Below are 12646 nucleotides of genomic sequence, written 5' to 3'. Positions count from 1 at the left end.
AGACCTTATTGACCAATTGTCAATGTTAATCAGATACAGAGGGGGTTTAATTGGCCTCGTATTCAGTGCACATATACATTTATTATTCTGTTGTGTGATTTGCACCTTGAATTGTTTGATAAAATTTTGTAACTTAATTGCCGTAACTTTACCAATCATATCTAGTTAAGTTTACCTGACTCTTTCTAGAGACCGACCATTTTCAAACATCGAACTTGAAGGGAAAATATTCCAGTCATCAACCGAAAATAGTTTAAATAAATTTTGAGAGTCACGTTTAAATAAGAATTAAGAAAGATCCAATGTTTGACCAGATGCTAGCACAGCTGAATGATTTGTTCCACAGCCATGAAGGAAAATATTTATAGCCTAGCAAAACATATTTTCTCAACTGATCACCGAGTCGAGAGATTTCAAAGGAGGAATCTCCCTTGATCTTTCCACTGATACTGATGGTCATTCCACAGCGAATGTGAGACCATATCACTTATCTCTATGCCGGTTCGTGCATATTGTACATAGGTTTAAAACCTGGCACTACTACAGTTCTCGGTACATATATATTTATCTTGCAATCAATCTCCATTGAGTGCCAAGTTGTGTCATTTAGTTAAACGATGACTTTGCATTTCTATTGACAGTGGTCTTGCAAATTTTGATAGTAAATTTTCAGTTCTTAAGATGTTTCTATACAAATTAGTAGATAGAGGCATGTCAATTGCCTTTATGGTTTATAAGATCAAAACAGACTTGTATGTTACAAACAATAACATCGGTTTGATCGTATTGGTGGTAAGTTATCTTAGATCAACCCAATAAGGAAGTAGGAGCTGTATATATTGGGATGTTTCAGACGGTGTCACAAAGCATCGGGTGGAGAGAAAGAGGAAACGTGAAAGAATCATTTGTAATTCTGGTAAAGGCGAAGTTATTATGGTATGTGGTAAAATATTGTTTTCATACATATTTGTATATCTTGTTTCACCTCACAAATAGTAATACTCGGATGATTTTAATATATTCTTTGATATCAAAGTTTATTATTTGTTTAGATATTTTTCAATTTTTGCAGTTCTGGCACTGAATAACCACATTAACCACATTCCCTAAAAATACTGTGTGAATATTGTCGTGTTATTCAGAAATAATTGCATACTCTAGCTATGCTAAATGACGAACGTTCTTTGTACGTCTAATACATGCATGTTTTCAATGTCTGCTTGTTCCATAGATATAGGTTACCATCACATTAATTTAGTTTTCTCTCAAAACAAATTAAGTGTGGCGGTGTGTGAGATACTTACTAATTTTGGTTCATCTCATTACAAGGAATTCGTTGTCAATCCCTGACTTCTGTGATAATCTCTAGTACTTAAATAGTCTCATCACTGGTCCACAGTCAGCACACAGAACGAATTCTTGTGCGCCTGAAGCCCTTATGGACGAGCGTATTGCGCAAAGAATTCGGGCGCGGGAAAGCCAACCGACATGTTCCGTTCCTGGCGATGCGGGCTTGATACCAGTCCGAGACGGATTCGTGCTCCCTTCTTTTTGGTTTAATAGGTCTCATCTCAGACATAAATATTCTCGACTCAGTAGATACACTTTAAAACGGCTCATTATGCACTGGCAACAAAAACAATAATCAATAAACGCTGATTCATTTTCACAAATGTATAATTTTTTTTTAAACCAAAATTCAACTTGCTGTGAAAGGTTTCCAAGCTAACTTGCTTTTTACTTTTCCTGTCAAATTGAAAATGAAATTGTTTGAAAATAAAGAATGGCAATTAAAATAAATTTCCTTTGACAGGAAATGTTGTGAAAGTATGAATACATTTTCAGATTTTGAAAGAGCGATGTTCTACAATCTTGAGTCAGTATGACTGGCAAAACATATCCACCATCCAATCTGTGTGTTAAACGTTTGTCTTAGTTATGTGTATGGTATTATCTATTTATCAGATGGCCTCTATCATGGTTCGTCTGACTATGGTTGCTTGCGGTTTGCTGTTGTCCTTTGCTATGGGTGGTCCAATCGACGAAGGCAGAGATATTGAACAAACTAACCTGGAAGATCACCTTCAGGAAAGACTTCTGGCCCTACTTGAGGAGGCTCAGAGGGAGACTGCACCAGAGGTAGGTATCAAGGCACATACAATATATTTCCAAGCTTTCGGAATTCGGTGGCAAATTAATTTAGTCATGGGCATTACAATATCGTTTAATCTATATTATCTCAGAAGACTGTTCAAATACGATTGTAGAACAGCAACAAGAATATTCTTATTATTGCTGAGATTGGAGAATTTAATAACAAATAACAATGAAATGAAATTACTGAGATTACTATTATCGTCTTCATCTTTATCAGCCTCATCGACATCATCATCACCATCGTGAATATTGTTATTATTGGTTAATATAATGCAAATAAATGATCATTATATTTAAATTAAGTGTATGTGTTATCTATTTAACCCAGAAGTTCTTCATAGAGCTCCGTTGTAGCAATCAGCTTCTACTCGCAATAAGGTTTTCGGAACTTGATATTCAGTTTGTCATTTCAATAAATGTATGTCTATGAAACATTTCATCCCACTACTGCATCAATATGTGTTAGAAGAGATGTTTATGTTAGTGTGTTGTTATTCTTTTGAAACAAAATTATGATTAATGTTTACATGCAGTAGAATATGTAATCTTCTTTACATTACAAGACGCCATTCATTTAGGACGATTGAATATAGTAGTACTAAGTTTAAAGCCACCTTGTGTATTGATATTAACCATCAATGTATTTGCAAACTGCATAGTTTGGTAGTCTAAGGCTAGTCGGTTGTATGTACTTTTTTATTGCTAATTAATTTAAGATATTATTTATTCCACGACTTTATTAATATTATATTATTATTAGTTATTTTGACAATAAACATCAAAATCTAGAAAAGGACTATAATAGATGCATGACTACCGCAATCATATAACGAATAATCTTAAAATTGTGGATGAGATTTAACCACTTGAGTATAAGAACGACTGCGCCACTCACTTTTCCCTTAGAGATTTTTACACTATGTAATACTGAGTGCCAACGTTAGTAGAATATGAAATCTCCTCTTTCATCAAGGAACCTCTTTAATCTGGGAATATTGATTGTAATAATAGAAACTTTAAAACCAGCTGGTCGATTGGCTTAAACCGTCAAATTAATTGTAAAATGTTCAGGATAGTATTGTGAGGCTAGTCGGTTTTATGTATTTTCTTTTCTTTCTTGTCTTAAAGCTGTCGGTAAGAATCAACCACTTATATACAATAATGCATTTAAGACTCGCTTTTTCTGAAGAGCAATTTATGCTGTGTAAAACTGAGTACCAACTTTAGCTATTTAGCTCATATCTTATTATTTTTTCAACAGAAACCGGAGGATTCTGACACAAATGGAGACGAAAAACAGACCGTTCAAAAACTGAATTCTGGCATAACCAAGATCGACATCACTTTGAACAATAAACTGATTGAACAGCGTATTCTAGACTGTGAAAAGGTATAAATATTGACTCAACAGCGTCATAAAATTAAAAATGTTCCTAGAGTTATCTATATTTCCAGAACCTAAATGTGAATGTCATAGATCATTAGATAAATGCAACCAACATGATGAATTGCATTTATTTAAAATGATTCTGGAGTTGTAATGCTCTATTATATGTTATATCTTAAGGTAGATACAATTGTCTTAGAGACGTTAACTTATTGGAATTAGAATGTCTCTATTTAACATGTCTCATGCTATAGGTCTTCGCTGACAATTTTGCACATTCACGGAATCTAAAGCTAAATTGAGATTATATCTCAAACAAATTATCTGAATGATTAGTGTCTGCTGGAAATAAGAATTTTTATAAATATTTGATATACCAACGTTAGACATTATATATACATATGATATACATACGCCTGCGTGAATTCGAATTCGTAATCTTCTATATGTCATTGCTCTATTGATTCTGACATTTTGTCATCAAATTTTAGATAATATGATTCCATTGTCGCTTGTGACATAGTTTTAATGTTCCACGTTTGTAGTTTACCAATCGATTATTGACTTAACTTATATTAAGAATTATTACAATATTATTTTGCAATTAAATTTGAGATTGTTTCCAAATATCGTCTTGTGATTATTACAAACATGTTTGGACTGTTATGGGAGCATCAATCTGACTTCTTATTTTGTATACTCAACATACTCAACATACAGGGGTACGAGATTATCATCACCAATGCCAACGGTAGAAGGAAGAGAACTGAAGCTTGTTACCTGCACAAAATGGATCAAGACCACATTGATTATGTCTGCAAGGAAAAGGGAGAAAGGGTATGAATTTAATTTTGCTATAATTTTAGCCTTGCTGAAAAAACATACAAACATATTTGCCTACAATTCTAATTATATTCATATCGAATACACTGCTAACTTGAATGCAGAAACTCCCAAACTTCAGTTATTAATGTTCGAATGCAACATTTCCAACAAATTCCAATTTATGATATTTAATGTTTCTTTTAAAATTCATCATACCTAATATAATTATCCATTAACATCTACATAATCTAGAAAACTGAACTCAGAAAAGTTGTTGTTGTCCAAGGATTTTTAGTGTAATAATGCATTATCACCGAAAGTACCCTGCTATTCAACGAGAAATTAAACATTCTTCCAATTTTAATTCTAGTATACTTTATATGTTTTATATTTCAGGATATTATAGTCTACAAGATAAAGCAGGAGATAAAGGACAAAGATTTCCTATCCGAAGATGGCCCTGACAGCGTGTGCAAGAATCGGCCGATGTTTATGATTGTGCCTGTAGAAAAACGAAGCCCAACAGGTACATGTATTTTTACGGCATGAATATTAATATGTTTTATTAGATACCTCAAGATCCTCTATAGGAAGATCAGGATTTGTGTCATCGGATCCAAATCCAATCTAAACGCTAAAACTAGTATTGCACAAATTGATTCTTTCTTGCGTTGAGTGCCATTAGCTTAAACACGCTCTGAATTTAAAAGAAAATACTAAGAGTCATGGAACATACGAATAATTACCTTGGAAGTTATTTGAAAATGACAAATTGTATCAAACAAATGATATCTAAGAAATAACGAAACGCACCATTATAAATCTTTTACGCGTACGAAATTGTCACGTTTTATCTGCCCATGTTGACATTTGTAAATTCGTTATTTTTGTTATCATCTACAAAATTAAGATAAAATATATTAGAACATGGTTGGACTCAATGTAGAAAGAATTCAATTATTGTCTGAGTTTGATAAATTAATCATTACGCAGTTTTCTGCCATCATTGAAAGACCATGTTGCACATGTGCGCTATATGTTAACACTCTTCAGTTTTATGGTCTTTACACACGGGACACATCACAAATCAATCATTTACGAGTTTGACGTTGTTTTTTCTGAGTTTATCGTGGTATAAACTGTCAGTTGCCGACTCACATAGCAAATAACGCCCGAAGGGCGTTATGCAAGCTGTGTAAGTCGGCAAATGACAGTTTATAACACGATGCACTTAGAAAAAAAACAACGTTAAACTCTTATAATTGAAATTTCAATTATTCGTTATGTTATTTTGTTTGCATCATTAAAAAACAAAATTCTTAATTGAGCGTAGTTATACATGTTTGGTGATTTCTGTTATGTAGCTATTTATAGCAGTTGGGATTGTCCTGCTTGATGGTAATAAGGTCATCATAATACCAGTCCTTCAACCAATGGAAGCCCATGTAAGGAATGTGAACAATGCTACCATGATTTTTATATTTTGCCTTAATGGACACGTGTATTCAAAGTGAGAGCTCAATATTTAAAGTCACAATGACATGGCTGTAAGAATGTATGCATTCGTAGACTGACTGAATGTGATTTGGCAGATTCATCACTGTTCTGACACGTGAGTGATCCAATTTCGCTATTCAAAACCTATTTTCATGTTTATAAACAGGCTGGACTAATACATCTATGTATATGAGGTTAGGTTATAGAAAGTGTGTGATCAGTTTTGTTAGTTCAGACATACACATACGCACACAGATCTAACATAATTCAGTATTTATTTTATCCCTCTACTTATTCCATGATTTGTTTAGTGACAATGGTTCATAACATGATCTTTCTCATCAAATGTGTGACATCAGTGTTGAAAATAGACAGACACGCTAAAGGACAAATTCAAACAGAGGCTAATGCTGATATAGAATGCTCTTGGTGGAAGAAGTTTTGAGTTTTTAACTCAGGATTCAAAACAGGAAGACCATTTAATTTGTTGAATTTTGTGTTTATTGTTTACACACTTTTCTAAGTATAGTGTAACAATAATTACAATACGGCAATGTAATATCACAATAAAATTAAAAAATTGTATAACTTTTTCATGTATTTACTACTTTCATATTTGTACTTGTATCTAACTATTTGCAATGCATATTCTTAAATTGTCTATAATTATTTATTGAAAATTGCCATACAATAAAAACCAGGAGTTGCACATGATGTTTTGTAAATTATTATTCTAGCCTGGATAGTTGAGACGGAGCACTTAACATTGAAAACCATGTATTTCCGGAACTTGTTTGCACTTACTCTTTTTAGTTGGAACATAACTGGAAGGTGCAGTTATTGAAATGACAGGTGGATCATGTAATGAAACCTGTCATATAGTTCATTGTATTATGTGACAGTGCTTGTAGGGGATTTTGAGCAGATTCAGTTCTAACATTTACTTGATTTGTACTGTTTGGGTTTGTAGTGGTGATTTTAATATTTTCTTGAGTAGTATTGCTTGAGTTTGTAGGGGTCATTTGAACATTTACAGTTGCATGAGAAAGTATTGCTGAAGAGTCTTGAGCAGACAATGCTACATTTGAACATACATTGGAAAGAATGTTACTCATTTGTTGTTTATGTTGAGTGCTGGGCCTTGTGTATGTTTTCAATGATAGTTCATTGGAGTGGTCAGACAAAGACATAATGTGCCTAGCAGGAAGGTTGGCATCTATCATTGCATTCAAAGCTGTGGCACGAAGAGAGTGAGCAGTATATCTTGCAGATATATTGCCATTTTTGCATATGTCAGGCATAAAACTGCTAAATTGTCTCTTTCCAACACATCTTGTGGTGTAGCGTATTTGACAAATTGGGGATTTTCAAAAGCTATTTTATCAGTGTGACAAAACAGTGATTCAGCTTTTGGATTAATGCGTGTGAGGTGGTATTTTGCTGACCTGACTGGGCAGTTTTGACCACCAGTTGCATACATTCTCTTGTCAGAATTTTCCTCCTTAGCATTTAAGTCTCTCTGATGATTTTTTTTGCATAGAATGATGGGTCAGTATGACATATTCAGCCCCTGTTTCATCAAACCTGATTTCAAGACTGTTGGGTGTTAATTGACTGTGGAATTCTAATCCACGAGTAACATAGTGGATGGAGAGGTATAACCAAATCCTGTATCTGAGTGTGATAGGATTATCTTGCATCAGGTACTTAGTGATTTCATACATGTCTGATGGAGTGTGATAGGATTATCTTGCATCAGGTACTGATTGATTGCATACATGTCTGATGGAGTGTGATAGGATTATCTTGCATCAGGTACTGATTGATTGCATACATGTCTGATGGAGGAATAATGGGTTTGTGTTGAGTTGATCTTGATCAACCATTCTTTGTGTTCAACTTTAATTTTCAATTTAACATGTCATTTGCTTTTCTAAACTCATAGTCTGTGACAATATTGATTGGACGACCACATTCAACCTGAATGTAGCGATTAATAGCGGCCCGGACATTTTTTAAAGTATTTTTATGGTATTCCTCAGCTTGGGTTTCAGGGAACATCCTCTTTCTTGTTGCGGTGACCTTTGGGGCTGCTTCGGCATAAAATATGGCTAACATTTGGGCCAAATGTGCAGACTCAGCTGACTTCAGACCAATCTCTATATTCTTCTCTTTGCACCATTCTGAAATTCATCTTTTTCAGCTTGGTAGTATCTAATTTGTAACATTTGAAATACTTATATCTTTGGGAAGAAATCATTCATGCATATCTTCTTTTCATAATTTATATTTACTAGTATAAAACAGATTTGTTACATTTTTAGGCTGTCACAAGTATTACTTTAAAGATAAAGTATACCGTATTCACTGCAGAGCAAGTTAAGTCTCATTTTTATAAAAATGGTATGAATGATTTATAATTATTTTTGTTCTTTCTTTTTGCACAAAATAAACAACATATTGCCTTTTCATAATATATGATTTAAGAAAATAATAAATAAGAGCAAATTAAGTATCAAGCAATATTACTTAAGCATACATTGATGAACAGTCCAATATACTAGTCATTATTATTATTATTATTATTATTATTCATTATTGTTAATATATTATGATTATTAAATGAATGAATAAATCTACCTGCAAAAGTGTTGTAGCCCCATCGAAAGTTTTTCTTGGTAGATTTTGAATACCGCTGTTCAGATATGTTTAAGAGATATTTGTCATAAGTGATTTGAAGCGTTTTGGTTTGTGGTCATCCTTGTGATCAAATGGGAACTGGACTGGTGTTGTTGGCTCATTCAGACTAAATGGTAACTCAGTTTGTGATAATTCTTCCACTTCAATGGGCTCGTCAAATATGGATGGGTCAAAATTTCAATATATTTCCGCATATAATCTATCTGATAAGGCAAAGTAAGCAAAAAATCTCCAAATTCTGACATATCAGTTTCAGCGTTGGATAGCTATAATACCGTATACCGGTGACCTTGACCTAGCACACTTCAAACATTTTATCCATATTTTTCACAAATTTCGACAAAGAAAGAATGATTTTATTCATTAAAGATGAGAAATATCGGTTGCTTTAGTCTTTCACATTAAATTTATTCAATTATTTTTTTTCAATTGTAAGAATGTTCTTTTCCTTTAATGCTTACTTCGTGTCTGCCTTCACTGGCATTGTTTATCTTATGCTGTACACGTGACTCTATTTATAGAAGTGGATATTCTTAGAAAAGCAGTTCTCCTTACAGTTCATACAGAAATACATGCAATTTCATTTTGATCACGTGGTAACATTCTGACGAAAGAAAATGTTACTTTCCTTTATCAGCTAATGGCATTACAATTATGAAATCATCAAGACCTAAATTTTAATATTCATATTTAGTTTCGTCATTTGTGCCAGAGGATAATGATTCTTTTCCGTTGAATCTTTTCTTGAAATTATTTCACAGGCACATAGTAGAGTTGTTCCCGTATATTTTCTCTTGCGAACTCCTCGTGTACCATTACAATACCACTGGAATTTTAAGCTCATGGTCGTGTTTGAGCAGAAATGTGTTTTTCTTCAATCCATATTTTTAGTTGTGTACCCTCCATCTGGTACATATAGACAACGAATAAAGTAATCTCTAATTCTCCTTTCATCTCTTGCGACGGCATATGAGAATTATTGAAACATAGTTGTACAAATTTAAATGTAAATGAAACATATTTTTACAACGTAAGGTTGTATGACTATCAGTCCCGTTTATATTTCCCATCATACTCATAATGCTTAGACATGATTAGATTTGGAGTCTTTTTAATTATGTTACATTCTACCACCATTGCACCTACACGAAGATAAAAAGCTAACATCCTCATAAAAGTATATAATTAATATATCGATGTGTTTCAAGCAATGTACATGTATCAGCTTATGTTAATGTTGTACAATCACCTGACCAGTTGTCCATCAGTTAAATTCATTTTTGCTTGTTGGTAAATCAAATGATATATGACATTGCATTTTGTATTTATTCCAGACGCATCCAAGGATAAAAGATCTTGTTCTCAGTATTGCTGCTCATGGGGCTGGTGGTGGGGCCGAAATACTTGCAAAGCTCAGTGCATGCAGTGCTGAATAAATAAACTAAAGTGAACATTCACTTTGCATGCCTAATTCCAACAAATCTACTGTAAGAAAATGAAAATCATTGTATATCTAAAGAAAATAAAAGTCTTTTAGATTTGAGTATTGTGTATTTTATTATGCTAATATATCTAATTAGGAGAACATGTCCAAATTGTTCCACGAATACATATCATACGCATTCAGTCAGTGGATGTACATTATTTAATGATAGATACTAAACAAAATTACATACAAAATGAAACCACTTGTCAAAATTTAATCTGCTACTTGGTTAGAATGTTCATAGTCAGCTAGGATGTTCTCTACTGAACTTTGTGAGATACATCAAAGAATATTATTCTGTCGGTAACTTCGTTATAGCAAATAAAACCAAGACATCGTCATACAAGCACCTACTAGCAGGAACACAAATAGGTTTTCGACATAAAATCTGAGGACCAAAATCCAGAACAAATTTTAAAATTATATAGAAAAGTCTGTCACTTTAACCGCACTTACTTAAGTCAGATATACTTTAATAAAAGCCGATATTTCTATATGATTTGTTACGGAACAAATCTTTCCCATAGCAATATATTATGTATGGTTCATTTTATTCCTGGATAGTTGCAGCCATTCGCAAAATACTATAAAGATTCTAAAGGAAATATAATGAGTAGACGTTAGAGTTAAAATTGTCAAAACAAAGACAATTATTGCTAGTCATGAGTAAAACTGTTTTTAGTAGCCTTGAGTCAAATAATGGTAATGCATTAACATAAGGAAACATAAGGAAACCTTTTATATTCCAAAACGAATAAATTCTTAATTTCAGAATATATTTGTCGGAAAGTAGTTAATATACATATGCATAACGTCATTTGTTATGATTTCGTACGACGTAGACAATATGCCATTGAATTTAGCAATAAACACACACACACAGAGGACAAGTCAGCTATTTAAAACTTTAATGTACCCACTATCATCATCTGAACGCTTTGTCAAGACGAAGACTATACCTTAAAAATGTAAATTAAACCGTTTGTCCGAAGAAATGGATTGGTCATATGAACCGTCAAATAGATACAAGCTGATATGTAAAATAGCAGAGTAGAGAATGGATGGAAAAACGTGGAATGAAGTATACAACTAGCAACTATCAACATACAATATATGGACTTTCTAGAACGAATCCCATCAATGATGGCATGATTAACAGTGTGACAAGATGATCCATTTTTTCAATTCTTTGCCAGTGAAAAAAAGTATATTAAAGATATACTTAATAAAATGTTTTTCATAATTACAAATATGTACAACAAGATAGAAACAAGCTAAGAGGAATTATGAAAACAGTTGCAAGAGAGAAGAAGAAACTAAGAAGCAAGCGAGAAACAAAATATATATGTGTCTTTTAGCTCATAAGTTTGTTAAAGTCTGAGGAATGCTTGACAATTAAATGATGGACTTATGATTTGATTTTAAGACAAATTACCAATGATTTCACCTGATTCCACTCCAGCAACTCTTCGTAAGAATTTAGTGATCCGAAACATTTAACATAATTTTTTTAAATCAGCAACAGAGGAAACAACTATTTTACATGAAGACGGTAAACAGCTATGACAACTACACTTTAAGATGTTTTTAGTGATTACTCGATTGTCAGGTTATAGTCCATGGTGTCATATGAAATCCTGTAAGATATAACTAAATTTGGCAATATGTCAATAACTAATTGCTTAATATCTTATTCGAATGTCAAGAATTACAGGCTATCAACGTTAATAAAATGTGAATACAATTCTCATTTTTACCTGAAATTAGAAAAATATTTGTCTGAACTTGCAGCCGTATTGTTTTACCTGAAGATCAGGCCTTTAAAACAACCACGAAGACATATTAGAAACATTATAACATAATGTGCAGTAGCTTTGCGATTCCACAAGACGTAACTGCTTCTTTTATAATAGACATGAAGAGCAATATAAAGTACACTGAGGTTTTGAGCAACCAGGACCAAACTATAAGTTCAAGACATGTATACGCTTAAAAAGATTTCAGAAGTGACGTATATACTGGTAACGATTTGCGTCTCACTGGAAGCTGATTCTGAAAGCCCGATACTAGTACAGACTTAGCATAATAGACTGAATCAAATATGAGTCTCATGACATATTTATTTTGGGTGCTCAGGTCAAGAACAATCTTTCTATCAAATGGATAATAAGCACAAAAAACAAGTTGTTATAAGTGCCGTAATAATCTTGTTAATTACCGCAACTTTCTCTTTAAAACGTTCTGTTTAAGAAGTTGATTTTGCTTTCATTTATTTGACTTTATTCAACAGTAGTTTCTAAAGTTTATTAAGTCCTGCAGACAGGATTATTTCATGTTTGTTCCTGATCATATGCATCAGAATTTCAATTGCCACAGTAGTGGCTGCAGTTATGTGCCAACAGTTTATTGGACTCACCGTTTCGGAACATTGCTTTGGGTTTTGCCTATGTATTAGTACTAAAATGTGTTTATTCGGCTTTTGAATAAATCTTAATTGATACCGGCTTCAATTTGCCAAAAAGAATTATGAAAGTTTTCCATCGGCCACTTACTCAAAACTACTAGAGTGAAGTAGCCAGAAAGAAAGGATCTCA

General features: G+C 33.0%; 1 protein-coding gene across 1 annotated transcript; it reads left to right on the top strand.

Annotated features, from left to right (window-relative positions):
* Positions 1 to 852: 852 nt before the first annotated feature.
* Positions 853 to 10109, top strand: LOC149777180 (uncharacterized). The gene is made up of 6 exons (XM_089941877.1): positions 853 to 936; positions 1966 to 2139; positions 3419 to 3547; positions 4265 to 4381; positions 4766 to 4895; positions 9901 to 10109. The coding sequence occupies exons 1-6, from the start codon at positions 934 to 936 to the stop codon at positions 9996 to 9998; spliced, it is 651 nt and encodes a 216-aa protein (XP_089798003.1). The 5' UTR covers positions 853 to 933; the 3' UTR covers positions 9999 to 10109.
* The last annotated feature ends 2537 nt before the right edge of the window (positions 10110 to 12646 follow it).

This window comes from Sinohyriopsis cumingii, chromosome 18 (assembly GCF_028554795.1).
Source record: "Sinohyriopsis cumingii isolate HCF-2022 chromosome 18, ASM2855479v2, whole genome shotgun sequence".
Lineage (NCBI taxonomy): Eukaryota > Metazoa > Mollusca > Bivalvia > Unionida > Unionidae > Sinohyriopsis > Sinohyriopsis cumingii.
This window is presented reverse-complemented; position numbering and strand designations above follow the sequence as displayed.

Coding starts and splice junctions, on each gene's coding strand:
- LOC149777180 (XM_089941877.1), top strand. Junction 2,140..3,418: donor AGAGGGAGACTGCACCAGAG/GTAGGTATCAAG, acceptor TTTTTTCAACAG/AAACCGGAGGATTCTGACAC. Junction 3,548..4,264: donor GTATTCTAGACTGTGAAAAG/GTATAAATATTG, acceptor CTCAACATACAG/GGGTACGAGATTATCATCAC.